This window comes from Medicago sativa, chromosome 4, assembly GCF_051527215.1.
Source record: "Medicago sativa cultivar Bolivia chromosome 4, Bolivia_mono, whole genome shotgun sequence".
Classification (NCBI taxonomy): domain Eukaryota; kingdom Viridiplantae; phylum Streptophyta; class Magnoliopsida; order Fabales; family Fabaceae; genus Medicago; species Medicago sativa.
This window is the reverse complement of record NC_140752.1, coordinates 80,920,133-80,947,939: the sequence shown is the minus strand read 5'-3', so window position 1 is coordinate 80,947,939 and position 27,807 is coordinate 80,920,133. Positions and strand designations below refer to the sequence as shown.

At 30.9% G+C, this 27,807-nt stretch overlaps 4 protein-coding genes across 12 annotated transcripts; 1 reads left to right on the top strand and 3 right to left on the bottom strand.

The window, feature by feature from the left end:
* Window positions 1-640: 640 nt before the first annotated feature.
* Window positions 641-1,500, top strand: LOC146932514 (transcription factor DYT1-like). Its single transcript, XM_085708375.1, has 3 exons — window positions 641-820; window positions 889-1,065; window positions 1,429-1,500. Exons 1-3 carry the CDS (start codon window positions 641-643, stop codon window positions 1,498-1,500), a joined length of 429 nt encoding a protein of 142 aa, XP_085564501.1.
* A 2,318-nt stretch (window positions 1,501-3,818) lies between these two features.
* Window positions 3,819-4,648, bottom strand: LOC146932513 (uncharacterized). Its single transcript, XM_085708374.1, has 2 exons — window positions 4,207-4,648; window positions 3,819-3,961 (listed from the first exon to the last, which is right to left on the bottom strand). Exons 1-2 carry the CDS (start codon window positions 4,646-4,648, stop codon window positions 3,906-3,908), a joined length of 498 nt encoding a protein of 165 aa, XP_085564500.1. The 3' UTR covers window positions 3,819-3,905.
* A 4,311-nt stretch (window positions 4,649-8,959) lies between these two features.
* LOC146932512 (uncharacterized) lies at window positions 8,960-18,329 on the bottom strand. Of its 9 annotated transcripts, none has more exons than XR_015007137.1 (4): window positions 17,504-18,329; window positions 17,114-17,343; window positions 13,146-15,388; window positions 12,797-13,005 (listed from the first exon to the last, which is right to left on the bottom strand). XR_015007137.1 is itself a non-coding variant. In XM_085704198.1 (2 exons), exons 1-2 carry the CDS (start codon window positions 9,752-9,754, stop codon window positions 9,120-9,122), a joined length of 498 nt encoding a protein of 165 aa, XP_085560324.1. In that variant the 5' UTR covers window positions 9,755-9,913; the 3' UTR covers window positions 8,960-9,119. The 9 variants fall into 9 exon arrangements, 1 of the variants encoding a protein (XP_085560324.1); XR_015007139.1 differs by having other exon boundaries at window positions 17,934-18,329; XR_015007132.1 differs by adding an exon at window positions 16,855-16,901 and having other exon boundaries at window positions 17,114-18,323.
* A 5,131-nt stretch (window positions 18,330-23,460) lies between these two features.
* LOC146932511 (uncharacterized) lies at window positions 23,461-24,431 on the bottom strand. Its single transcript, XM_085708373.1, has 2 exons — window positions 23,749-24,431; window positions 23,461-23,611 (listed from the first exon to the last, which is right to left on the bottom strand). Exons 1-2 carry the CDS (start codon window positions 24,188-24,190, stop codon window positions 23,556-23,558), a joined length of 498 nt encoding a protein of 165 aa, XP_085564499.1. The 5' UTR covers window positions 24,191-24,431; the 3' UTR covers window positions 23,461-23,555.
* Window positions 24,432-27,807: the final 3,376 nt, after the last annotated feature.

Below are 27,807 nucleotides of genomic sequence, written 5' to 3'. Positions count from 1 at the left end.
GTTGCTGCATTTTATTTCTTTTCAATGGTGGCTTGTGATTTGGAACGGAAAGAGTATTTGCAAAAGCCTAAGTGACCTAAAAAGGAATATTTTTCTCTCTCTCAAAAAAAAACACCCTGAAAAACAAAACACATGATACCTTTGTGGGAACAAATCAAACCACATGATACCAATGTGAGAAACATCTATATTTATAGTTGATAACAACCTTCATACTGTTTATACTTTCTCACATCTTTAAAGATCTTTGTTCAATACTTGTTTCTCCATTCCCAACACCCAAAATGGAACAAGAAAATGATATCAGACTAACTTTGTCTCTAGATGATTTGGGTTTCAAAGCTGAAAATGACAGCAATAAGAGAAAATCGAGCAAGAAGTACTATAATGAAGATGGCACAAGTGTTCCTATCAAAGAACACTGGGTCAGAAAGAAAGATGAGACGGAAACTCAATACCAAACTCTTCATGCTTCGGTCTTTAGTACCAATGGTCACAAATGTAACCACCTAAACTTCACTCATCTTCTTAAATAGTCTTTTATAATTTTCTATATATTCATTTCCTTGGTTTAGTTTTTAGTTTGTATAATAATATTAGACAGTTAAACTGATTTTATGAATCTTAATTTTGGTTTCAGATGACAAAAGAAAGCATTTTTGACGATGCTATTACTTATATCAAGAAGCTTAAAGATGAAGTTAAGAGTCGCACGCAAGAGCTTCAAGCAATGGAAGAAAAAGAAAAATATGAGGAAAGAGCTGAGCCAAAATTAGATGATTTTTCTGCTGCGGAAGAGATGAAAAAATGGGGGATACAGGTTTTATATAAATTATTCCTTTCATGAATTAACTAAATGAATTTTCATCTATAACTTCTATTAATAAGGAAGAGGTTCAAGTGGAAAAAATGGATGGAAATAAGCTATATGTTAAGATGATCTTTGAGAACAAGAGAGGAGGGTTCAAGAAATTAATGGAGACTATGAATGATTTAGGACTTGAAATGATAGAACCCAACGTAACAACCATAAAAGGAGCATATCTGATTACAACTTTCATAAAGGTAATCTAAATCAAAAGCTCAACCACAATTAATATCATATAACTATTAGAAAAGACTATGGGTATGTTTAGTTCCCTTTTTAAAGCCTAAAAATTGTTTTTTTAGAGGTGTAGAATTATTTGATATGTTTGAATGTTTCCATATTAAAATTGATTTCGTTTTTAGAATTGATTATAATTTAAAGTTAAAATTTGTAGCTTTCGATTCCAAATGTGATATTTACTCGTAAATTTATTGTTCAACTCATTTTGCTTATATTTTATAATTGATGAAATACATGCTAATATTTTTTATTTGCTTTTTATTTGAAAGTTTGAATAAATGCAACGTTTTTGTGTGGATTCAATGTTGGTAATTTTCCAGGGAATGGGTGGTCAGCCACTTGATGTTCATCAAGTCAAACATTTGTTGCAAGATATAATCAAGAGCATTTAGAGAAAATAGACATTTATCTCCTATGCATTTATATCCATCAAACTGAAAAAAGATATTTGGTTTAAAGCTTATATAATAAAAAAAATATGGATGATCTAAGTGTATCTCTAAATGACTCATTTGATCCAATTTAATTGATTTCATACTTTGAGGGAAGAGACCAGTTGAGAGGCCATGTACACAAAGAATCTTTTCAAGAGAAGATTCTTCGGTTGTCCATGTGAGAGGAATAATGAAAACAATGATAAGAATGAACATGAGGACATGAGACCTCGGTCTCAGGAACATGGTCTTATGGTGGGAAGTACAATCAGACGCTTAAACAATGACTTTACTTTTGAGGTTTCTAATTTATTTGAGGTTTTAAGTTTGAGATTGGGTGCATCCAACAAGATCAGAGTTGTCTGATCAAGATCACACAATTCAAATTTTAAGGTCAAACTTATTATATTTATAAAAAAAATCAAAATTTAAACTATCTAACTCTAGACCATTTGGTTAAGGAGTTCAAATCTATTACCATTTTAACCAATTCATTGTTGATTGATTATTGTGTGTTTTCTCTTGTGAGAGATGTTAATATTAAATTGTCTCCTCTTTTTTATGTTAAAAGAAAAAGCTCTCCAAGAGCACAACTAATTTTTACCCATCCCATGGGATGGAAAGGATGGAAATATGGCATGGCTCAAGATGATCATGGAGAACAAGAGAGGGAGATTCAAGAAATTAATAGAGACTATGGATGATTTTGGCATTGAAAAAGATAGAAGCCAATGTTACAACCACAAAAGGAGCATATCTAATTTCAACTTGCATTTAGGATAGGAAAAATAAGAATCCATATCAAAAGCTAATATATGATTTGCTTTAATTATTTGAAGTTTTGAACAATCACAAGTTTTTTTTTTTTTTTGTTGGAAAGAATTACAAGGCTTTTATGTTGATTCAATATATATTTGTTATTTTTTAGGGTATGGGTGGTCAACCACATGATGTTCATCAAGCCAAACATTGGCTGCAGATATAATCGAAACCAGTTTTATGCATTCATCCATCTAACTGAAAAAAGATATTTGATTTTTTTTTTTTGGTACAAAAAAGATATTTGATTTTATTAACTCATTGCCTCATTCCTTATTTTCACATTTCGTGTATTACTGAACATCAACCATTATTGGACAATTGTACAAGTACTAGGAGTATATATATTAATCATACAAGTCTGTAAGTAACATCTTTTCCTTTTCAACCATTCAAGAATTTGTTACAAAACTAGTACTACCTCCGTTCTTTTTTAAGTGTCACTTTTTAACATTTTACACAAACCAAGACACTCAATAAATGTTACTTTTTCTTATACAATAATCTATACTTTTACTATAATAGTCTTAGTCATTTAATATCTTATTTCATATATTCCCTCCGGTCCTATTTACAAGAGACAATTTACTTTTTAGATACATTAAATAATTTATGTATTTGGTTTAGGTTCTTGACTAGATACATACATTATTCAATGTATCTAAAAAGTCAACTTTCTCTTGTAAATAGGACCAGAGGAAGTATTTCTCTCTCCACAATAAATAACTAAGGGTAATGTTGGTAAAACAACATTTATTGTTACATTGAACTTTGAAAGTGACAGGTAAATAGGAACAAAAAAATTCTTCAAAAGTGACATTTAAAAAGGAACGGAGGGAGTAAGTTTCAGCTTAAACAAAGTATGATAGTAAAAAAGAGTAAACTTGTCTGCAGGAAACTGAGAAGGTATAATAAATTTTATGGTTATGTGATAACTTCCTATATTCGTTTAATATTCAACTGAAAAATTTTATGTAATAAAAATATGCAAAAAACACAATCAAGTATTAAAATGGATCTTCACTATAAAGTTGAAGTCAGGTAATTAGATGTAATTTCTTCTCCTAAATTGAATATTTTTTTTCTTTATGTGACGATTGAATTTGAAGCTAGGTATTAGTATTGATTATCATTCATTTATTGGATGGCGAAAATGGATCCTTACATTAATTATTGAAGTACTTCTAAGTAATTAGGCGTGATTTCTTCTCTTGAATCAAAGGTAGAACTTTTTTAGGTGACAATTGAAGCTAGATTCTAGTATTGATTATCATTCAATTACTGGATGGCAAATATGCATCCTTGCTAAAAAATTGAATTCGTTCTTAAGAAATTAGGGTGATTTCTTCTCTTGAATTGAAAGTAGATACCTTTTCTTTTTTAAATGACAATTGAAGATAGATATTAGTATTGATTATCATTCAATTATTGACGGCATTATTATATTATATATGAGTTGCACATTTTTGTACATAAATATAATTTTTCATACAACAACACCTAAAATTTAAAAAGGGTGAAGCTATACTTTATGATGAATAACCTTATCTCTGATCTTTAAATCCAATGCCCTTTCTTCCATCCATACGAAACGAAAGACCTATAATCAAACATTCAATTTTAAAAATAAGAACTTTTACATAACTCAAATTTTTCTCATTGCTACTTAATTACATTTAAAACCCACAATTGAGCGGTCGCGCGCGCGCGCGTGAGAGAGAGAGAGAGAGAGAGAGAGAGAGAGAGAGAGAGAGAGAGAGAGAGAGAGAGAGAGAGAGAGAGAGAGAGAGAGAGAGAGAGAGAGAGAGAGAGAGAGAGAGAGAGAGAGAGAGAGAGAGAGAGTACCAAGATAAGATCTACAAATTGGAGGTTCATCAAAACGAGATAAAGAGAGAAACTTAAAGGCAAATCCAATATCAATGACAATTAAACCCGAAGTTGGATCAATAACCATGATATCCTTAACAGGTAGCCACAAGAAAAGCTCTTCACTAGACATGCCCTCCAAAATCTTAAGTTGTCCAAAACTGAGGGTGGCTTTCACAATAGTGTCAAAGAACATTGTTGTTTCATACTGAGCCAAACATGGACGATCTAAGTGTACCTCTAAATGGCCCATTTGATCCAATTTGAAAGATTTTACACTTTGAGGAAAGAGACCAGCTGGGAGACCATGGTTATGGAGAATCTTTTCAAGAGAAGATTTTTCGGTTGTCCATGTGAGCGAAAGAATGAAAACAAGGATAAGAAGGAACATGGGTACATGGGACCTAGGTGTCAGAGACATGGTTTTAGGGTAGAAAGTACAATGAGACGCTTAAACAATGACTTTATTTTGCGGTTTTTGTTTTATTTAAGGTTTTGAGTTTGAGATGCATTCAATGAGATCAGAGTTGTCTAGTCAAGATCACACGGTTCAAATTTCAAGGTCAAACTTATTATTTAAAAAAAATAAAAATTTTCTTAAAATAATTTTCCATCATTACTTTTGTTTCCTACTTTTAAGTCAACTCATATGTAACATTTATATTTTTGAATGAAATTGTGAAGAAATGTGGAGAACATTAAAACAATCTCTCCCAAAACAATAATAGATTTTTTTTTATAAAAACATGAATTAAATATGAATTTTTAAGCGCCAAAATCTTAAAAATTTATATTTAATTCATGTTTTGTTAAAAAATTCTAATTTTTTTGGAGAGATGTTAATAATATTCTAAGCATTTCTGCAAAATTTCATTAAAAAATATGAAATCTACACATGAGTTGACTTAAAGGGAGGGACCAAAAGTGGTGATGAAAACTTTTGAGGGACTGAATGTCGAAGAAATTTTTTAAGGTGACTAAAATGAAAAAATTGATATATTAATAAGGACCAAAAACATATTTAACCATTTTAATTATAATATTGCATAAATAAGGAACAAAAACATATCTAACTCGGGTTGTGTTCCACCTGGGAATTGAACTTATCAAAATATACCATTATTCCATTAATATCGTTATTTTAATTAATTGTGTTTCATTCAGAAATCGAACTCAAATTCTCTTGAACAATTCTTCTTTTGGTGAAAACATAATTTATCTTTAAGAATTTAAAAACAGAGGTTTATTTATTCTTAATGAATTTTTATTTAATGAAATTCAAATGTTATAATTTAAATAGTAAATTTTATTGACATAATTTAAACAGCAATTGTTAAAAATTAGAAAACTGATTTCGAATTATTCTCTTTGATCACTATTATTATAAACACTTTTTAAATTCATTTAAATTAATTATTTTTTATAGAAAAAATTACTAAAATATCTTTGACTTTTATTTTAAATAAAATTACAACCCTCTTCTCCATCTCAACACTTGTTACCATCACACTTTGAAGTCACTCAAAATGCATGAATAATTATTTTGAATTTCAAGTTATGTATTTAATTTGTGATGGTCAATTTTATGCATAATGCATATATATGTATAATTTCTTTTGGTGGCTCACCCAAACTTTTTCTTAAAACCACCGAACATGGGGATTGAAAAAGCAGAACATTTTAAAGTTAATCCTATTTAACCTTAAAAAATACGTTTATGATATGATCTATTTGGTCCCTTATAAATAAATTTTATCAATTTTATTGCTAAACTCAAATTCCCATTCTGTTAATCTATCCTTCTAAGTTACAATGAAGAAGAACGACAAAATTTTTATGTATCAACGAAATTAGAAATGTTGATAATTTTCAAAGTTGAAGGTAATTGGGGTTGTATTTGGTGTCTTAAAGCTCTGCCTAAAGTTAAGAATTTTATTTGATGAGTGTGTAGTGGCGTATTGCCTGATAAGATGTGATTTATGGCCTGAAGTATCAATTTCAGTGCCGGAGTGTGGTACAAATATTCAAGATGTTATCTTCACTGTCATGAGGTACCTCAATGCAGAAAAAACTTATTTTTCAGCAATTGTTATGTAGAGCATTTGGAAGAGCCGTAACCTTCGCATTTGGGAAAGCCATTTGGAGTCGCACCATCAGATTTTTAGTCTCTATAAAAATTTTCCATCAGCATTTTTAGTCCCTATCAAAAATTTCCATCAACATTTTTGGTCCCTAAAATGCTTAAGAAAAATGTCACTGAGACTAAACAGTGTGATTTTATTTAGTAGGGATTAAAAACAAAACTGTGAATATTTATAGGGACTAAAAACTTAATTAACTATTTATAAAATATAAGCAAAAATGAGTTAAAAAAAAGTTTATGTATTTAGACTAAATTTTGAACCAAATACAACAATTTTGTTTGACTCACTTTTCCTTGTATTTTATAATTAATGAAATACATGCTAATATTTTATTTGCTTTTTATTTGAAAGTTTGAATAAATGCAACGTTTTTGTGTTGATTCAATGTTTGTAATTTTCCAGGGAGTGGGTGGTCAGCCACTTGATGTTCATCGAGTCAAACATTTGTTGCAAGATAGTATAATCAAGAGCATTTAGAGAAAATAGACATTTATCTCTTATGCATTTATATCCATCAAACTGAAAAAAGATATTTGGTTTAAAGCATATATAATAAAACAAAATATGGATGATTTAAGTGTATCTCTAAATTACTCATTTGGTCCAATTTAAATGATTTCATACTTTGAGGGAAGAGACCAGTTGGGAGGCCATGTACACAAAGAATTTTTTCAAGAGAAGATTCTTCGGTTGTCCATGTGAGAGGAAGAATGAAAACAATGATAAGAATGAACATGGGGACATGAGACCTCGGTCTCAGGAACATAGTCATATGGTGGAAAGTACAATCAGACGCTTAAACAATGACTTTACTTTTGAGGTTTCTGATTTATTTAAGGTTTTGAGTTTGAGATTGGGTGCATCCAACACCCATGATTGCATGCATCCAACAAGATCAGAATTGTCTAATCAAGATCACACAATTCAAATTTTAAGGTCAAACTTATTATATTTTAAAAAAATCTAAATTGTATTAAACTATCTAACTCTATACCATTTGGTTAAGAGAAGAGTAATGGTATTTTGACATCCATTTGATGACAACATTGTTGACAACCTTGTTTTTCTCACTTCTTATTGGTCAAAAACAATGGAGAGAGAAAAAGGAAGAGAGAGGATAACAATATCATGTGAGTATGAGAGAGAAAGTTGTCCAAAAGTTGTCAAAAAGTGGTTGTCAAAATATCATTTCTCTTAAGAGAAATGATATTTTAACAACCATTTTTAAACAACTTTTGTGACAACTTTCTCTCTCATACTCACATTATACTTTTATTCTCTCTCTTCCTTTTTCTATCTCTATTATTATTGTCCAATAAGAAGAGAGAAAAAAAGGTTGTCATTAAAGTTGTTTGATTTTGGTTGTCAAAATATCACTCCTCTTTGGTTAAGGAGTTCAAATCTATTACCATTTTAACTAATTCATTGTTAATTGATTATTGTGTGTTCTTTCTTGTGAGAGATGTTAATATTAAACTATCTCCTCTTTTTTATGTTAAAAGAAAAAGCTCTCCAGGAGCACACCTAATTTCTACCCATCCCATGGGATGGAAAGGATGGAAATATGCCATGGCTCAAGATGATCATGGAGAACAAGAGAGGGACATTCAAGAAATTAATAGAGACTATGGATGATTTCGGCATTGAAAAGATAGAAGCCAATGTTACAACCATAAAAGGAGCATATCACAAGTTTTTTTTTTTTTTGTTGGAAAGAATTACAAGGCTTTTATGTTGATTCAATATTTGTTATTTTTAAGGGTATGGGTGGTCGACCACTTGATGTTCATCAAGCCAAACATTGGCTGCTAGATATAATCGAAACCAGTTTTATGCATTCATCCATCTAGCTGAAAAAAGATATTTGATTTTATTAACTCATTGTCTCATTCCTTATTTTCACATTTCATGTATTACTGAACATCAACCATTATTGGACAATTGTATAAGTACTAGGAGTATATATATATTAATCATACAAGTTTGTAAAAGAAACAGCTTTTCCTTTTCAACCATTCCAGAATTTGTTACAAAACTAGTAAGTTTCAGCTTAAACAAAGTATGCTAGTAAAAAAGAGTAAACTTGTCTGCAGGAAACTGAGAAGGTATAATAGATTTTATGGTTATGTGATAACTTCCTATATTCGTTTAATATTCAACTGAAAAAATTTATGTAATAAAAATATGCAACAAACACTGAAAGGTATTAAAATGGATCTTACTATAAAGTTAAAGTTGAAGTCAAGTAATTAGATGTAATTTCTTCTCCTAAATTGAATATTTTTTCTTTATGTGACGATTGAAGCTAGGTACTAGTATTGATTATCATTCATTTAATGGATGACAAAAATGGATCCTTACATAATTATTGAAGTACTTCTAAGTAATTAGGCGTAATTTCTTCTCTTAAATCAAAGGTAGAACTTCTTTAGGTGACAATTGAAGCTAGATTCTAGTAATTGAATTATCATTCAATTACTGGATTGCAAATATGCATCCTTGCTCAAAAATTGAAATCGTTCTTAAGAAATTATGGTAATTTCTTCTCTTGAAAAGAAAGTCTATACCTTTTCTTTTTTAGATGACAATTGAAGACAGATATTAGTATTGATTATCATTCAATTATTGACGGTATTATTGTACTATATATGAGTTGCACATTTTTGTGCATAAATATAATTTTTCATACAACAACCCCTAAAATTCAAAAAGGGTGAAGCTATACTTTTATACGAATGATGAATAACCTTATCTCTGATCTTCAAATCCAATGCCCTTTCTTCCATCCATACGAAACGAAAGACCTATAATCAAACATTCAATTTCAAAAATTAGAACTTTAACAAAACTCAAATTTTTTCCATTGCTACTTAATTACATTTAAAACCCACAATTGAGAGGTTGTGTGTGTGTGAGAGAGAGAGAGAGAAAGAGAGAGTACCAAGATAAGATCTACAAATTGGAGGTTCATCAAAACGAGATAAAGAGAGAAACTTAAAGGCAAATCCAATATCAATGACAATTAAACCCGAAGTTGGATCAATAACCATGATATCCTTAACAGGTAGCCACAAGAAAAGCTCTTCACTAGACATGCCCTCCAAAATCTTAAGTTGTCCAAAACTGAGGTTGGCTTTCACAATAGTGTCAAAGAGCATTGTTGTTTCATACTGAGCCAAACATGGCCGATCTAAGTGTACCTCTAAATGGCCCATTTGATCCAATTTAAAAAAATTTACACTTTGAGGGAAGAGACCAGCTGGGAGGCCATGGTTATGGAGAATCTTTTCAAGAGAAGATTCTTCGGTTGTCCATGTGAGCGAAAGAATGAAAACAAGGATAAGAAGGAACATGGGGACATGGGACCTAGGTGTCAGAGACATGGTCTTAGGGTAGAAAGTACAACGAGACGCTTAGCCAATGACTTTATTTTGAGGTTTTTGTTTTATTTAAGGTTTTGAGTTTGAGATTGGGTGCATCTAACGCCCAAGATGGCATGCATTCAATGAGATCAGAGTTGTCCAGTCAAGATCACACGGTTCAAATTTCAAGGTCAAACTTATTATATTTAAAAAAAATCAAAATTGTTTTAAAATAAATTTTCATCATTACTTTTGTTTCCTACTTTTAAGTCAACTCTTATGTAGCATTTATATTTTTGAATGAAATTGTGAAAAAATGTGGAGAATATTAAAACAATCTCTCCCAAAAAAAAATAGATTTTTTTTTTATAAAAACATGAATTAAATATGAATTTTTAAGCACCGAAATCATAAAAATTTATATTTAATTTATGTCTTGTTAAAAAATTCTAATTTTTTTGGAGAGATGTTAATAATATTCTAAGCATTTCTGCAAAATTTCATTAAAAAATATGAAATCTACACATGAATTGACTTAAAATGAGGGACCAAAAGCGGTGATGAAAACTTTTGAGGGACAGAATGTCGAAGAAATTTTTTAAGGTGACTAAAATGAAAAAATTGATATATTAATAATGACCAAAAACATATTTAACCATTTTAATTATAATATTCCATAAATGAAATCTAACTCGGGTTGTGTTCCACCCGGGAATTGAACTTATCGAAATATACCATTATTCCATTAATATCGTTATTTTAATTAATTGTGTTTCACCCAGAAATCGAACTCAAATTCTCTTGAACAATTCTTCTTTTGGTGAAAAGATAATTTATCTTTAAGAATTTAAACAGAGGTTTATTTATTCTTAAAAAGTGTTTATTTAATGAAATTCAAATGTTATAATTTAAATAGTAAATTTTATTGACATAATTTAAATAGCAATTGTTAAAAATTAGAAAACTAATTTCGAATTATTCTCTTCGATCACTATTATTATAAACACTTTTTAAATTCATTGAAAAACTGATGTATCTAGTCGATAATATAAACTAGATACATCAATTATTCAATGAATATAAAAAGTGTCTTTTTGCTTATAATCCTTATTTATTAATTTTGTTACGTCTGTAGTAACTTAACCTAATTTTTTCCCGCTCATTTGCTTTATTAGGTTTGCAATTATTTAACCTAACAAATTCCATCTAAAAAAATGCATTGCACACCAATTTCATTCCTATCCGCTTGCCTTTTTTTTTAAGAAAATATTTTCTACCATATCAATGATCTTACGGGTTAAAGATTATTTATTGGTCTCTATTATAGTCGAGAAAACTCGTGCGACGCACGGGTCAAAAGTCTAGTAGTGACTAAAAGGAGTATAATTTTATTTTTCATGGTTTATCTGCTAAAGTTTTGGGGGAAACTATTATAGTTTGCACTAATCTCGTCTCTATTATAAGAGAGATCTTTTAGGTTCAATCAATAAATAATGTATCATTTATGGAATGAACCTAAAAAAATAAATTTTCTCTTATAATAGAGATCGAAGAGAGTATATTTTTAATGTATTTATCATAGAACCATTAGAAAAGACTATGGGTATGCTTAGTTCCCTTTTTAAGGCTTAAAGATTGTTTTTTTTAGAGGTGTAGATTATTTTGATATGTTTGGATGTTTTTCGATACAATTGATTTTACTTTTAGAATTTATTCTAATTTAAAGTTAGGATTTGTAGTTTTCTACTTCAAATGTGATTTTTACATTCAAATTTATTGTTAAACTCATTTTACAAATATGTAACGAAACATAAATCATTTTACATTCGATTCACTTTTATTAAAATTTATTTTGCATAATTAATTCTTTAAAATCAATTTTTGTCATCATTGAATTAAACACACACTATTACATAATCTTTGATTTGTTTTTCTGCTTTATCTAGCAATGTGAGAAATATTTACTACTACATCCTTTACAAAATATAAGCAAAAGTGTGTCAAAGAAAGTTTATGTATTTAGACTAAATTTTGTACTAAATACAACAATCTTGTTTGACTTACTTTTGCTTATATTTTATAACGGATCAAGTATATGTTATTTGCTTTGATTTAAAAGTTTGAATAAATGCAAGGTTTTTATGTTGATTCAATGTTTGTAATTTTCCAGGGAATGGATGGTCAGCCACTTGATGTTCTATCAAGCCAAACATATATTGCAAGATATAATCAAGAGTATTTAGAGAAAATAGACATCTATCTCCTATGCATTTATATCCATCAAACTGAAAAAAAGATAATTGGTTTTTTATTATTCTATCAACTTGTACTACTTTTTTGTTGTTTGATACAAACTTGTACTACTTTTATTAATCTATTCCTTATTTTCACATTTCATGTATCAGTGAACGTCAACCATTATTGGACAATACTAGGAGTATATATTAATCATATAAGTCTGTAAGAAACAGCTTTTCCTTTTCAACCATTCCAGAATTTGTTACAAAACTAGTAAGTTTCAGCTTAAACAAAGTATATGCTAGTAAAAAAGAGTAAACTTGTCTGCAGGAAACTGAGAAGGTATAATAGATTTTATGGTTATGTAATAACTTCCTATATTCGTTTAATATTCAATTGAAAAAATTTATGTATCAAATATGCAACAAACACTGTCAGGTATTAAAATGGATCTTCACTATAAAGTTGAAGTCAAGTAATTAGATGTAATTTCTTCTCTTAAATTGAATACTTTTTCTTTAGGTGACGATTGAAGCTAGGTACTAGTATTGATTATCATTCATTTAATGGATGACAAAAATGGATCCTTACATAATTATTGAAGTACTTCTAAGTAATTAGGCGTAATTTCTTCTCTTAAATCAAAGGTAGAACTTCTTTAGGTGACAATTGAAGCTAGATTCTAGTAATTGAATTATCATTCAATTACTGGATGGCAAATATGCATCCTTTCTCAAAAATTGAAATCGTTCTTAAGAAATTAGGGCAATTTCTTCTCTTGAATTGAAAGTAGATACCTTTTCTTTTTTAGATGACAAATGAAGATAGATATTAGTATCGATTATCATTCAATTATTGACGGCATTATTATACTATATATGAGTTGCACATTTTTGTACATAAATATAATTTTTCATACAACAACCCCCAAAATTTAAATAGGGTGAAGCTATACTTTTGTGCAAATGACGAATAACCTTATCTCGGATCTTCAAAGCCAATGCCCTTTCTTCCGTCCATACGAAACGAAAAACCTATAATCAAACATTTAATTTAAAAAATCAGAAACTTTATAAAACTTAAATTTTTTTCCATTGCTACTTAATTACATTTAAAAACCACAATTGAGAGGTTGTGTGTGTGAGAGAGAGATGAATAGAGAGAGAGAGAGTACCAAGAAAAGATCTACAAATTGGAGGTTCATCAAAACGAGATAAAGAGAGAAACTTAAAGGCAAATCCAATATCAATGACAATTAAACCTGAAGTTGGATCAATAACCATGTAGCCACAAGAAAAGCTCTTCACATATCTGTTACCTCATACATGACTCTTTTCCAGCTAAACTGATACTTTTAATTCATTCTTTTTAATCACCAAGTCGACTGACTAAGTTACATACTAGAGGTGATTCCGATTTCCCTAGATTTAACACGGTTGGAACATGTCTGTCTTACTCTTACCACACCTTCTACAACAGCTTCAATTCTTATCATCTCTAAATTATGTGGTTTTAGAAAATTCCTTAATTCATCTCTTAAAATCATCCATTAATATATCACTTCAAAGTCTTAGATATTTTTTTTTTTCACTCTATGTTACTCATTTCCTGAATAATTTTCCGTTGCTCCACTCTGATTTATTAACTTACATCGATTTAGGCATACCGATCCAATCATACTATAAAATTTATCAATCTCATTACTACATGAATATCCAATTTTCCAAGTCACTCTTCGGAGTTTACATGTTATGAGAAGAGGGACTAATTTTACGCTTCTTGCTGTTTCGAGCACCAATTTATAATCACTGACGAGTCATTTTCAAGTACTGCAAAATTTTTTTTTTTTAAACATGCACTACATACTTGTTCTCACAAAGTGTTCCTTGAATGATTCTCACATTCACATTATTTATGAACTAAAACATACTTGAATATTTGAGGCTTATTTCCATTTAGTTTGTTCTTGTCTGTAATGACAGTTACACTTACGATCTCCTCTGTAATAACTTCGACTCCCAAATTCGATTTAGTTAACAAAATCATTCTTTTGGTTTTCAAGACACTTGCATAAGAAAAATCATCAAATAAAAATGTTTAACTCCTCAATATTTTAATTTGTTCTTAACTCTTTTACACTAGCAACAATTTTTCCTGTAGCAGAACCTCAAAATAATTCTCAATCCAAAATCATGATTAATCCTTAACACACCAACCTAACACACTTCACTGTTAACTTAATCATGTCTTATATGCTCTATTTAAGTTCGACATTGTTCTTCCATCAATCCATTAAATTCCAGCACTTGTTATTAATCTTTATTTTTCCGTCTTGTCGAAAAATTTCATCTCGTCTCTCGCCATTACTGGGATCTTTTCCACTTACCGCTAAGCTTGTGTTTCTTAGTCCATGACAACTTAATAACTCATGATAGATGCAAGGGTCTGATTCAATTTCATTCATGTAAAAATCCTGTTAGTTTAACTTTTCTGCAATTCCTTGCCAATAAAAAATACATCCAAATCGTGCTCTAGTTCGTAAAGATCTTTCCACTATTATTTATCCGTCCTTCTTGACTCTTATGCTGCATAATAGAATATTCACTTCCGAATTCATAAATCTGGCACTTAAGATTCGGGTGATACGACTAATCCGACAGAGTTTATCTTCTGATCCCGCAGTTCTAGTTACGCCTTTAGAAATACTCATTTCTTCTATACCTTACTTATGCTTCTGATATTGCGGCTCCTGTCAAAGTTGCAATCATCCCTTAGTCACCCTGAATATCTTACTTCTACGGTATCCACATAAAAAGTGTCGTTCAACAATACCAGAGTACTCCGTCTTAATCTTAACATTTCCCTTATGTCCTTGAAGAACCTTCAACTTCACAGTTTACCAGCCACCATTTTTCGTTGAATACTTCCTTATCAAAATTCGTTATAAAACCTGACACCTTGACTTTCCTTCTCTGCATGCTTCATTCCTCCTAGGTCCTATTCAGCTCTCAGACATTTGTTCTAACTGTCATATACTAGTTTGAGTTGATCAGGCTCAGGTAGATATGACATTTAGAATAAACATCCGGAACTCAATGGTCCCACTGCATTTACTGAATTCTAATGATCCAAGGCACAATCTGAATCGACCTGCTCTGATACCAAATTGTAACGCCCATACTAAACTTATCTAGAATATTTAGAATGTGCGTTAAATTTAGTACTGGATACATTAAAATTACAATAATAAAAGTTTTTCAACTGAATAAATATATACATCACTGCAGGATCGTACATTTGTTATCTGAATACATGTCTGGAACCGTAATAAATAATCTGAACTAGTACGACGCGAGCATGTGAGAGTATATCATTCAGCCTCATGTATTGTCTCCTTGCCACATACAACCTGCTGATCTGAAATAGAATAAAAGGGATTGGGGTGAGACGGGATGTCTCAGTGAGTTCCACCTATCCTAGGCTGCAGGCAATCTCAGGGAACCTAGGATCGCCATCTGTCTCTAAACTCAACCCATTTTGGGTTTAAACAGTTTTGTCATGCATAACTGAGCGATCGGGGAATAACAAGGATCGCTATCTGAAATACTGATTTAGCTCTGATACTAATGTTGAAATCATACTCATAATTATATTCATAATGTCCGTCATATTATGTTAGAAATGTTAGCTTTGAACAAACAATATTATCTGAGTTGATTTTACGAATAAACCCATGTGGAGTAACCCCGGAATTTATTCCTCTGCTAACCGGTATATATATATATATATATATATATATATATATATATATATATATATATATATATATATATATATTATATATATATATATATATAGGGTTATGATAGAAGACACCTTTTATGAAGGTGTCTTTTATCAAGTTACTCTATGAGCATTTGCGAAAAGACACCAACTTACTTTTATGAAGGTGTCTTTTAGCAAAGTTATAACTAAAAAGTAACTTACTTTTATGAAGGTGTCTTTTAGCAAAGTTATAACTAAAAAGTGAAAATCACACCTTAAGGTGTGACTTGTTAAAAGACACCACCAAAGGGTGGCTTGTAACAAAACCCATATATATATATATATATATATATATATATATATATATATATATATATATATTTCCAACTGGCGGGAACCCAACTGACGGGGATACCGGACTCCTCAGATTATTGTGGGGTCATCCTCACGAATAGTGCTCGTTCCAACTGGCGGGAACCTTTCGTATCCAACTGGCGGGAGATAGCGAAAGCCACAACTTAAACATGTTTTAATATTATAACTTGAACTGATTTCTGATAACTGAGTTAATCCTCAACTCCACTACTAACGGGGAGCTAAAGAGGAATAACTTATCTTATTTGATTTCTTATAATAATAACTTCCTGAAACTGATAATAAAGACGTAGCAATCTCGTCTTTGACATGTCATTAATTTGTCGGGTCAGTGATCTACCCATTAATCTTATAAATTGTATACTTTCATATACTTACTTGAGTAATAAATTCTAGACATATCGTTTTCATATACCATTCCTAACAAGGATTTATCAATCATTCCCACACAAGTAAATTCCTATCCCATGACATTCTTTACGCTCTCGAAATGCATTAAGTGTTATTCATATGTTTAATTATTGATTTGCCCTTAAAATAATATTTCGGAATTAATAAGTAATCCCATAATCAATTTAGAAATACGAAAAACAAAACGTGGTTTGCTATGCATTTTTTTTTAGTGTTTTTGCAGTTGGGTTATCAGTTACCATCTTGGGGTAACCGATTACTAGTGAAAAGAACTAATTTTTAAATTATAGAAACAACAGGTAATTGACTACCATACATGGGTAATCAATTACCTTAAGTGAAAAATCAGTTTTTCAGCTAAAACAAAATGAGCATTTTCCTGCATAGCACACATACAGAATCACTTATCATCCCGATTCAAACAGAATGAAATATCCATGGCTTGGCAAACCAATTATAAACACATTGAAACACATGCATTTCACATGGGAATAATCTAATCATGAAAAACAACTTAAAGTTCATAATTTATCTCACAAAAATCACACATAAACAACCCCAAGAGGTGGGTTCTAAACTAAAGGAACTCACCTTGATAATTTGAATTCTCCAAAACAACTTATGCTCCGCTTAAAGCTTCCGCCAAATTCTTATATCTTTCGTGCTATGATGTTCTGCGCCCAACCTTTATGTCCAATCCTTTCAAGCATTCAAGAACCTCCATGAAATTAGGGTAACTTAGTTAGGCGATATTCCTGCCCTGAACTCCTCATGTGCCATCTCGAATAGCTCCCGTACATCAAAACCCGCAGGGTCCACACCTGAAATTTCCAGCATCAGTACCCTCAACTTCAAAATTGTCTACAGACTTCAATACTGGACCAAAATCAGTGAAACCGGTGTCAAAACGACGGCAATTTTGTTAGCTAACCATAGTAACAAGAACCACCTGATTCGGAGTTACAGAAAGAAAGTTATTACCGTTTTAGTAAAGCCCTATACCAAAATCCGTAACCAGAATCCAACAGAAATTACCAAACTTTAAATGCGTTTTCCGAATTCGTTTCTAATCCGAATCATACAAAATTTATATCCGATTTAAAGAGAATTAAGTGTCGAATTCATAAATCTGATAATTACTCAATTCTTATCAGCACAGTAAAAGTTACGACCCACATATCAGAATGCGATCCAAAATACACAACATGTCCAAACAACTTGCAATTCCTACATCAATCTTTGATACTTGCTTATGTCTCTAATTTTTCACTCAAACAACAACAATTCACATATCTCCAAGGATTAATAGCAAAAGGGGCAACTAAAACCTAAAACATAGCATGAACAATTGTCTTTCTCACACAATCTTAACATACACCCAAAGGTAGGAAATACTAGCTAGAGAACTCGCCTCTAATGATCACTTTCCAATCCAAGCTTAGAGCTAAGACCAACCATGCATAATAGATCAGAACCAACATATACAATTCATCCTCACTCATTAGTTCATGGTAGACCAGCCAACACCACTAAACACTCAATAACAACTCAGTTCTTGTTCCAATCAATCAGAACCCATTCTCATACAAGGCACAAACATGAATTAACTAATTGTCCTCTGGAATGAATGAATTGATTTATTAAAGGATGGGGCTTAGGGTTCGGTTTTGGTAGGAGGAAGGAGAGGAGAAATAGCTTATTGGAGTTCAAATGGCTTAAAGTTCATAAACATTCATTTCTTGTGAGAGAGGGTAAGAGAAATGAGGAGAGAACTATTCTGAAGAAAGAGAAATGAGAGGAAGATAATGAGAAGAAAGAAGGGAAATTGGTATATATATACTCCTCTTGCGGAAAAGACACAAACGCCCTTTTTGTTAAACGTCTTGATAAGCCACACTAAAGCCGACACTAATAGCTGAAAATGTGTGTTTAACCGACACTACATGTTAAAACATTCCTCGCCATAAGTGAATCTCATGAACATTTATCCTCTGATACGTTCGGTTGGTAATATTCCAATAACTGACGAGTGGGATATTACACTAACACCCATACTAAACTTATCTAGAATATTTAGAATGTGCGTTAGATTTAGTATTGGATAAATTAAAATTACAATAATAAAATTTTCGACTGAATAAATATATACATCACTGCAGGATCATACATTTGCTATCTGAATACATGTCTGGAAGCGTAATAAATAATCTGAACTGATATGACACGAGCATGTGAAAATATATTATTCAACCTCCTGAATTGTCTCCTTGCCACGTACAACCTGCTGATCTGAAATAAAATAAAAGGGATTGGGGTGAGACAAAATGTCTCAGTGAGTTCCATCTATCCTAGGCTATAGGCAATCTCGGGGAACCTAGGATCGCCATCTGATTCTAACCTCAATCCAATTTGGGTTTATACAACTTCATTATGCATAACTGAGCGATCAAGGGATAACTAAAATCGCTGTCTAAATATTGTTTTGATCATATAATAAATATAGGCATACTCATATCTATAATCATAAACATAACCATATTAACAATCATAAACATATATTCGATGTGAATTTACTATCAATAAGTATGTAAATTATTTTCTCATTTGTACAACTCAATATAAACTATCTCATCAATATGTTTTTTTTCTTTCTCATACGCTTATCTAAATAACACTTTCGTCGACTTCATCTTTTCTTGAACGAATCCAACCTTTGAATGATCCACCATACCTCGATTGGCTCCAATAAAATTTTGTTTCTAGACTATGCCTCACTTAACGAGGTCTTATAATAATAATCATACCATACTTCGTATAAAATCGTCCCTACTCGGAACAATATCTGACATGAAGTTTATTCCAACTAAAGTAAGAACTAACTCAAGTTTCCCCATTATTCAACATATAAATAGAAGGTATTTCTCATGACATCTGTTATGCTTTCTATGGAATAAATCCAAACATAGTACTACCTCAAACATATGATGAAAGTACTAACTGACGAGTACAATCCATAAGTCAGATCTAAATACATAATGTACTAACTGGCGAGTACATTAAATATATAAATCTTATCTGAGGAGGTGTGCACTGACGAGTACACAATACACGAGGTAGTACAAGTGATAGTCTAATACATGACATATATCTAAAATCATCTGACTTTGCTTGATTTGTACTAAACCTCCAACATACGTTTATTACCGCCTGATTATTAACGCCCATACTAAACTTATCTAGAATATTTAGAATGTGCGTTAGATTTAGTACTGGATACATTAAAATTACAATAATAAAATTTTCGACTGAATAAATATATACATCACTGCAGGATCATATATTTGATATCTGAATACATGTTTGGAAGCGTAATAAATAATCTGAACTGATATGACACGAGCATGTGAAAATATATTATTCAGCCTCCTGAATTGTCTCCTTGCCACGTACAACCAGCTGGTCTGAAATAAAATAAAAGGGATTGGGGTGAGACAGGATGTCTCAGTGAGTTCCACATATCCTAGGCTGTAGGCAATCTCAGGGAACCTAGGATCGTCATCTGTCTCTAAACTCAACCCATTTCGGGTTTAAATAGTTTTATCATGCATAACTGAGCGATCAGGGGATAACTAGTATCGCTGTCTAAAAGACTGATATAATCCTGATACTAATACTCAACTCATAATCAACACTACATGTTAAAACATTCCTCGCCATAAGTGAATCTCATGGACATTTATCCTCTGATACGTTCGGCTGGTAATATTCCAATAACTGACGAGTGGGATATTACATAAAGTTTTGGGTGAAACTACTATAGTTTGTACTACTCTCGTCCCTATTATAGAGATTTTTTAGGTTCATTCAATAAATAATGTATTTAGCTTATATCATTGGTTGATATATCATTTATTAAATGAACTTAAAAAATATATTTTCTCTTATAATAGAGATCGAAGAGTATATTCGCAATGTATTTATAAAAAAATTGAGTGAGTCTTGACAGCTAAATAAATATTGCATAACAGAAATGACCTTGTAGTTATAAATTCTTGCAAGCTCATAAAAAAAGTTATAAATCCTTGCAAAGTTCAAATTCTAAACCAACCCTTGGTGCCTTTTAAGTTTGGTGACTTTATACTGTCAAAAAAAAAGTTTGGTGACTTTAATGTATTTAGGGGATGAATGAATTAGTAAAATAAATTATTTAAATGGGAGAAAATAAATAATTAAGAGAGATGGGAACAAAAATACTAAAGTTTGTACACAAAAAAAAAACTCAAAAGTCACCCAAGTGAAACCCAAACCAACTCATCCCATTCTTAACATGGGTAGTGGCGGAGGCACATTAGGGATCTCGATTGAGCCACGGCCCACCCGATAAAAAAATTAATTATTTTTTATAGAAAAAATTATTAAAATATCTTTGACTTTTATTTTAAATAAAACTACAACCCTCTCCTCCATCTCAACACTTATTACTGTCACGCTTTCAAGTCACTTGAAATGCATGAATAATTATTTTGAATTTCAAGGTATGTAATTTAATTTGTGATGGTCAATTTTATGCATAATGCATATATATTATAATTTATTTTGGTCGCTCACCCAAACTTTTTCTTCTGACCACCGAACACGGGGATTGAAAAAGCAGAACATTTTAAAGTTAATTCTATTTAACCTTAAAAAATACGTTTATGATCTATTTGGCCCCTTATAAATAAATTTTATCAATTTGATTTCTAAACTCAAATTCCCATATTGTTAGTCCATCCATCTAAGTTACAGTGAAGAAGAACGACAAAAGTTTTATGTATCAACGAAAGTGGCATTTAACATGGGAAAGGATTAGGTGAATCCTTTCCCATGATGCACAACTTGCCTTTTTCCTGACAGCTGGCTGTTGCAACTTGTTGGCAAAAAAATGGGTTTTTTTTTGTTATCAAATGACATAGCAATATTTTAATAGTCATCAATTATTTCTAATACACCTTTTTGCCAAAAATTATTTCTAATACACCTCCTCGTTAGCTTAGCAGTGAGGAAAAAATCTGAACCGCTACTATCATATCAAACAAGTCCGCCGCCGGCCACCTCCTTTTGCCTCGCCAGCGCAGTCACATCAATTTCAAACATTAAGTGGGTTCAATTTTCTTTGTTAAAAAATAAAAAGATAGGTTCAATTTTCTCTTCAAAACCGAATTTAGCATTTATTTGTTATTAACTAACTAAAAACCAGTGTTCCCGGCGCATTAAGCTAAAGATGATTAAGTTTATAGTATTTTAATGAACTAAACATGTAACAAGCACTTTGAAGCATTAAAATACTAAATAATTGAAGTCCTTAACTAGGAAAAATTTATTCGGTTGAATCGAAGGAAGATACTAATAATTTTATGTGATTAATTTCATTCGATTATTGGATGGCATTATGATTTGTATACAACAAGTTCTTGGAGTTGGACTTGGACACGGTTTCAAATAAAGATTCCGGTACAACTACATGACATAACGGTTTTTTGATGTTGTCAAAACAACAATTGAGACAGTATTAGTTGATTTGAATGCAGTTTTCAACAATATCAAAGATTACGATGCAACTAATACAACAGTCGCTATTTTAAAACCCCTCGGTTAAGATTAACAATGTGTAGAAGCAAGGAGATTAATGCGATATTCAATGTTTTAAAAATCAGATTGGTGATTGATGTGATGGGGGATATTAGGTTATAACTTACTCGCCAAACCGAATGATAGAAATGAATAGAGTCGATTGACCTGTTCCCTATAAAAAAAATCTTTATATTAAATTGAGTTGAGAGTAAAGACTTAGTTTTATCAATATCAAACTTTACAATGCATTTTGATTAAAGAAAATATACAATTACTCAATAATTATTATTTGTTTGACTAAAACTCAATATTATTTATATTGAATACTTTTAATGTATTTTAATATTCTAAATTAATGAAAAATGTAAGTATATAAATATAAAGTGTAATTTTTAAATTATTATATTTTCATTCTTTTGAAAAAAAATTATTACTTATAAAGCAGTTACTAAAAGACAATAAATTTTCCTTCAAAAAAAAAAAGACAATAAATATTCATCATCATTAAATAAAAGCAAAGAAGTGTTGATTGGAAGGAAAAAAAAAGCTACGAAATGACTACAAAGTACAGTTTTTTCTTCCGATTATAACGCAATACAACTAAAAAGAATGACCCTTTTTTAATAAACAAAAGAAATGAGTTAAAAGCACGCAACTAAAAGAAAAAATGTAAAAACCTTATCTCTTTGGACATGCAAGTCACAGAAATGTCATAAAAAAGATTCCCTAAAAAAGTATCATAAAAAAGATGACTCGAAATTATGTAGTTGTTTTTTTGCTCGGGGCTTTAGCCCTCTTTTTTCACCCTATCTCTCTTAACATTGCCCAGGGGCGCCTCCTCTTTCCTATTATCACTGCAACAGTTTCTTCTCTCTAACATAATGGGAACTAATACTAAAATCTCTAAACTTTGAACAAAAAAAATTATAAAATTAATGTACCAAATATGTAACAAACACTATCGAGCATTAAAATGGATCCTTACTCATCAATTATCGAAATCCTTCTAAGTACTTACATGTAGTTTCTTCTCTTGAATGGAAGGAAGAACTTTTTTTTTTTTTAAGGAAGGAAGGAAGAACTTATTCATTAGGTTACAATTGAGCTAGATACTAGTGTTGATTATCATTCAATTATTGGATGACAAAAATGGATCCTTACTCAAAAATTGAAATCCTTCCTAAGAAATTAGGGGTAATTTCTTCTCTTGAATTGAAAGTAGATACTTTTTCTTTTTTAGGTGACAATTGAAGGTAGATATTAGTATTGATTATCATTCAACTATTGATGACATTATTATACTTTATAATTTATATGAGTTGCAAATTTTTGTACATGAATATAATTTTTCCAAACAACAAAACCCCCAAAATTTAAAAAGGGTGAAGCCGTCCTTTCATACAGATGATAAATAATCTTATTATCTCTGGACTTCCAATGCAGTACCTTTTCTTCCACCCATACGAAATGAAAGTCCTGTAATCAAACATTCAATTTCAAAAATTAGAACTATGCTATATACATATTATATAACAAAACCCACTTTATTTTTTTCATTATTAAATTTAAAACCCATAACCGAGGGGTTAGAAAAGAGAGAGAAAAGAAGGTACCAAGATGAGATCTACAAATTGGTGGCTCATCAAAACGAGAGAAGGCGAGAAACTTCAAAGCAAAACCAATATCAATGAGAATTACACCAGAAGATGGATCCACAACAAAGATATCTTTAACAGGTAACCACAAGAAAAGCTCTTCACGAGACATACCCTCTAAAACTTGAAGTTGTCTGAAACTGAGGTTAGCTTTCACAATAGTGTCAAAGAACACTGTGGTTTCATATTGAGCCAGGCAAGGACGGTCTAAGTATACCTCTAAAAGACCCATTTGATCGAATTTGAATGCTTTCACACTTCGAGGGAAGAGACCAGCTGGAAGACCATGGTTGCGGAGAATCTTTTCAAGAGAAGATTCTTCGACTGTCCAATAGAGAGGAAAGACAGAGGCAAGGAAAAGAATGAAGACGGAGACACGAGAACTAGTTGTTAGAGACATGGTATTAGGATGAAAAGTACGAGGAGATGCTTAGACAATGACTTTACTTTGAGGCTTTTGTTTTATTTAAGGTTTTGAGTTTAAGATTGGGTGCACTCATCACCAAAACTCACGCGGTTCAAATTTCAAGGTCGAATTATTATAGTTTAAAAAAATTGTATTTAAACAAATATTCGTCTTATTCTGATTAGACTACTGTGAATTGTTAAATGTAGTTTGATTGCACGCGGAGCGATCATGCTCAACCCTTTTCTGATGCCACGTATATAATGAGGAAGCTCTCTCATTTTTTGTTTCTTGAGCATTTTTTAATATTTTTAATTAATGTTTATTTATTTTTTAAGGAAGATTTAAGGTTTATTATATTTAATAAATAGTCAATTTGTTCCAAAATATATTTATTAAAAGTTCCATCAATAATTTTACATCTTTACATTTCAAGAACATTCATTTATTTCAAGGTTGTGACATCTTGGTAAAGCAAGAAACATAACACAAATTTCAATCAACCTTTTAACCGGAACCCGCATAGCCAAATGTAGAGCACATTTTTTTATTGCAAAGAGTTAATTACTGTATTATTTTTTTTGTCAAAAAAAATTTCTGTATTATTTTTTTAATTACAATGTTATATGTGCAAAATTTCTATTATCATTTAGTAAAGAATAATCTCTGTTAAGAATAATTTTTGTCCTCCAAATCAACATTTTTTTTCATATACAAGAGTCAATGATCGTACTCTTTACCACTTACTTAAGGGTAAAAATCTTTTACCGCTTTAACCGATCCTTGTTGGTTATTATTAATTGTATTTCTTTCTTGTGAGAGATGTTAATATTACACTCTGCTCCTCTTTATTTTAAAATATACCATTAATCCATTTAACTTTTTATTTTAAGAAGAAGTTAAATTAATCCACCTAAATTGGTACCGGAGGTAATCGAAATTAATCCATTTAAATTAACACCTTAGATAATATTCAATAAAAAATTCAAATATTTTAATTATAATATTGCCTAAATTATTTTTGACGTACCAATTAGCCTTTAGCTGATCTTTTTTTTTTTTTGACAAAAGCCTTTAGCTGATCTTATTCTTGACATTTCGTCTTCTGACCAAAATATCAACAATTTTTTGTAGAATTAATTACTCCCTCCGTTTCACAATACTTGTCCATTTTGAAGAAATTACACATATCAAGGAATCAAATAAATATTGTCATTTTTATGAAATTCTTTGTGTTTTTTTCTATAATGCCCTTATTCATTTATTATTTCATTCTATTATTTCTCCCTCTACAATAAATAGGTAAGGGTATTATTGATAAACCAATAATTAATGTTGCATTGAAACTTGAAAGTGACAAGTAAAGTGAAACAAAATTATTCTCCAAAATGGACAAGTATTGTGAAACAGAGGAAGTAATTTATACCATGACTTGTCTGTTTTCCCATGATTTATTTATTCGAAATGTATTTAAAAATTTGCTCGAGTGAAAATCAGTTAGAGCCTCTAAAAAAAATCACTTAGAGATTGAGATGTGTCAAAAATTTACTGGAGATCACACAGTTTACTAACTAGATACACGCATTTAAGTGCGAAGAAGTGAGAAATCCTAGATTCAATAGCAAACGGTTTGCATATAAACGTTTATACAACCACAAATTTTTATTTTTGAGTTGAATATTGTATATCTTACAATATATAGAAGGAATACATTTTTTCGTTTGACTTTTTATTTTTGCAATTTTACCTTTATATAAACTACTTTATTTACTATTTAATTTTTATCTATTCAATTAAACAACAAAATTTCCAAATATCGATACTTTGATATAAAAAATACTACGTGTTTTTGGAATATATCTCAGAGTCGAGGGCTTCATCTATCTGGTCCTTTGCTCTAACAATCACTTTGGAATCAACAAGACCGACTACCAAAATCTTTGCAAACAAGTAATTATTAAAACATAATCAAGTTTATTTGCTCCACATGATTTTAACTGTTCGTGTACATCATGGTTTTTTTTTTTAGGGAGTGTACATCATGTTTATTTGCTCCATTAACAATTAAAATCATATAATGCGCAACAATCTTCACTTGCAACAATCTTCACTTGTTCATTGTTAAATTCTAATATTTATTTTCAATAGATGAACTCAAATGATTAATGAAATTCAGTTATGGATCGGAGCATACAATTTTGATAGTTAACTTAAAAAATAATTGGATGTCCTTTACTTAAATCCCAGTCGAACTTACTGAAGAAATTGTTTATTATGATGCTATTACTTATATCAAGAAGCTTCAAGATGAAGGTAAGAGTCTCACACAGATTCTTCAAGCAATGGAAGCAAAAGAAAAGTTAGAGGAAAGAGAAACACCAAAAATAGATGACTTTTATGCCGTTGTAGAGATTTTTTTTTTTTTTTTTTTTGACAAATGAACTCTTATCTATAACTGCCGGTATTAATTAGTAATCTTTGTGTGGTTACTTTCTGTAGAAAGAGGTTCAAGTGGAAACAATGGATGGAAATAAACTGTGGAGGAAAGTGATCATGGAGAAAAAAGAGATGGAGGTTAAAAAGTTAATGGAAGCTAAGAATCTATATATCAAAAGATTATATATGATTTGCGTTAATTTGAAGTTTTGAAGAAATGCAAGGTTTTTTTATGTTGATTGAAAGTTTGTTATTTTTCAGGAAACGGGAGATGAACCACTTGATGTTCATCAAAAATAAACATTGCTTGATAAATATAGTTAAGAGAATTTAGAGAGAATAGATGTTGTATATGTCTTGAAATCTCATCGGTTGAAAAAATCTGAAAAATTGGTGTTGTTTTGCCCAACACGCAAGGCGGAAACAATTACAAAATCTCATCGGTTTAAACAATTACAAAATTTGAAACAAGATTTACGACCCGGAAAACATATTTCCAAAGTGGGAAGAGAATCCATGATAAAGGCGGTAGTTCAAGCAATACCCACCCAACTATTGCACGGGCACCTTCCTCATTCTGACAACTCTATGAGAGGAAATGGAGAGAATGATCGACTCCTTTAGGAGGGACTCAAATAGAGGAACTGGTAAAGACATTAGCTTAGTTGGGATCGTCTCACAATGCGGAAGGAACACAGGTATATATGGGTTTCCGCCATTTTCGTGGTTTTAATTTGACTATGCAAGTTAGAATATTAAAACTTGTTGACTTACACTCACTCATTTTTTTGTAGAGTAGTTAACAAGTTATAAGTAAAAATTTGTAAAATACATTGCAAGGAGTAAATTGCTAATATACATTTACTAATATAATTGTTTTATTATTAATTGAGTTAATAAGTTCACACACTGCTTAGGGTCCCGATCCACCTCTTACGCTATGGTATCAAAAGTCTTCAAAAAGAGGTATTACCCAAACAAGGGGTTCCTTGAGGCTCAGTTCAACCATAATCCAAGTTATGTGTGACGGAACATCTTTGCATCCTCGGTGGTGGTTAGAGAGGGACTAAGGTGGTGAATAGTCGATGGTCACAAAGTGAATGTTGGAGAAAACCTTGGTTACTACGCAACCATGAAAATGCTCGGGTGACTTCCAATCCACCTTAAGGGTATGA

What these genes read in the sequence shown, in the direction of transcription:
- LOC146932513 (XM_085708374.1), bottom strand. Translation starts at nt 4,648, where the DNA reads ATGTCTCTGACACCTAGGTCCCATGTACCCATGTTCCTTCTTATCCTT. An exon ending in AATTTGTAGATCTTATCTTG is followed by an intron (nt 3,962 to 4,206) that starts GTACTCTCTCTC and finishes GTTTGATTATAG; the next exon opens with GTCTTTCGTTTCGTATGGAT.
- LOC146932514 (XM_085708375.1), top strand. Translation starts at nt 641, where the DNA reads ATGACAAAAGAAAGCATTTTTGACGATGCTATTACTTATATCAAGAAG. An exon ending in TGAAAAAATGGGGGATACAG is followed by an intron (nt 821 to 888) that starts GTTTTATATAAA and finishes TCTATTAATAAG; the next exon opens with GAAGAGGTTCAAGTGGAAAA. An exon ending in TGATTACAACTTTCATAAAG is followed by an intron (nt 1,066 to 1,428) that starts GTAATCTAAATC and finishes GTAATTTTCCAG; the next exon opens with GGAATGGGTGGTCAGCCACT.
- LOC146932512 (XM_085704198.1), bottom strand. Translation starts at nt 9,754, where the DNA reads ATGTCTCTGACACCTAGGTCCCATGTCCCCATGTTCCTTCTTATCCTT. An exon ending in AATTTGTAGATCTTATCTTG is followed by an intron (nt 9,176 to 9,312) that starts GTACTCTCTCTT and finishes GTTTGATTATAG; the next exon opens with GTCTTTCGTTTCGTATGGAT.
- LOC146932511 (XM_085708373.1), bottom strand. Translation starts at nt 24,190, where the DNA reads ATGTCTCTAACAACTAGTTCTCGTGTCTCCGTCTTCATTCTTTTCCTT. An exon ending in AATTTGTAGATCTCATCTTG is followed by an intron (nt 23,612 to 23,748) that starts GTACCTTCTTTT and finishes GTTTGATTACAG; the next exon opens with GACTTTCATTTCGTATGGGT.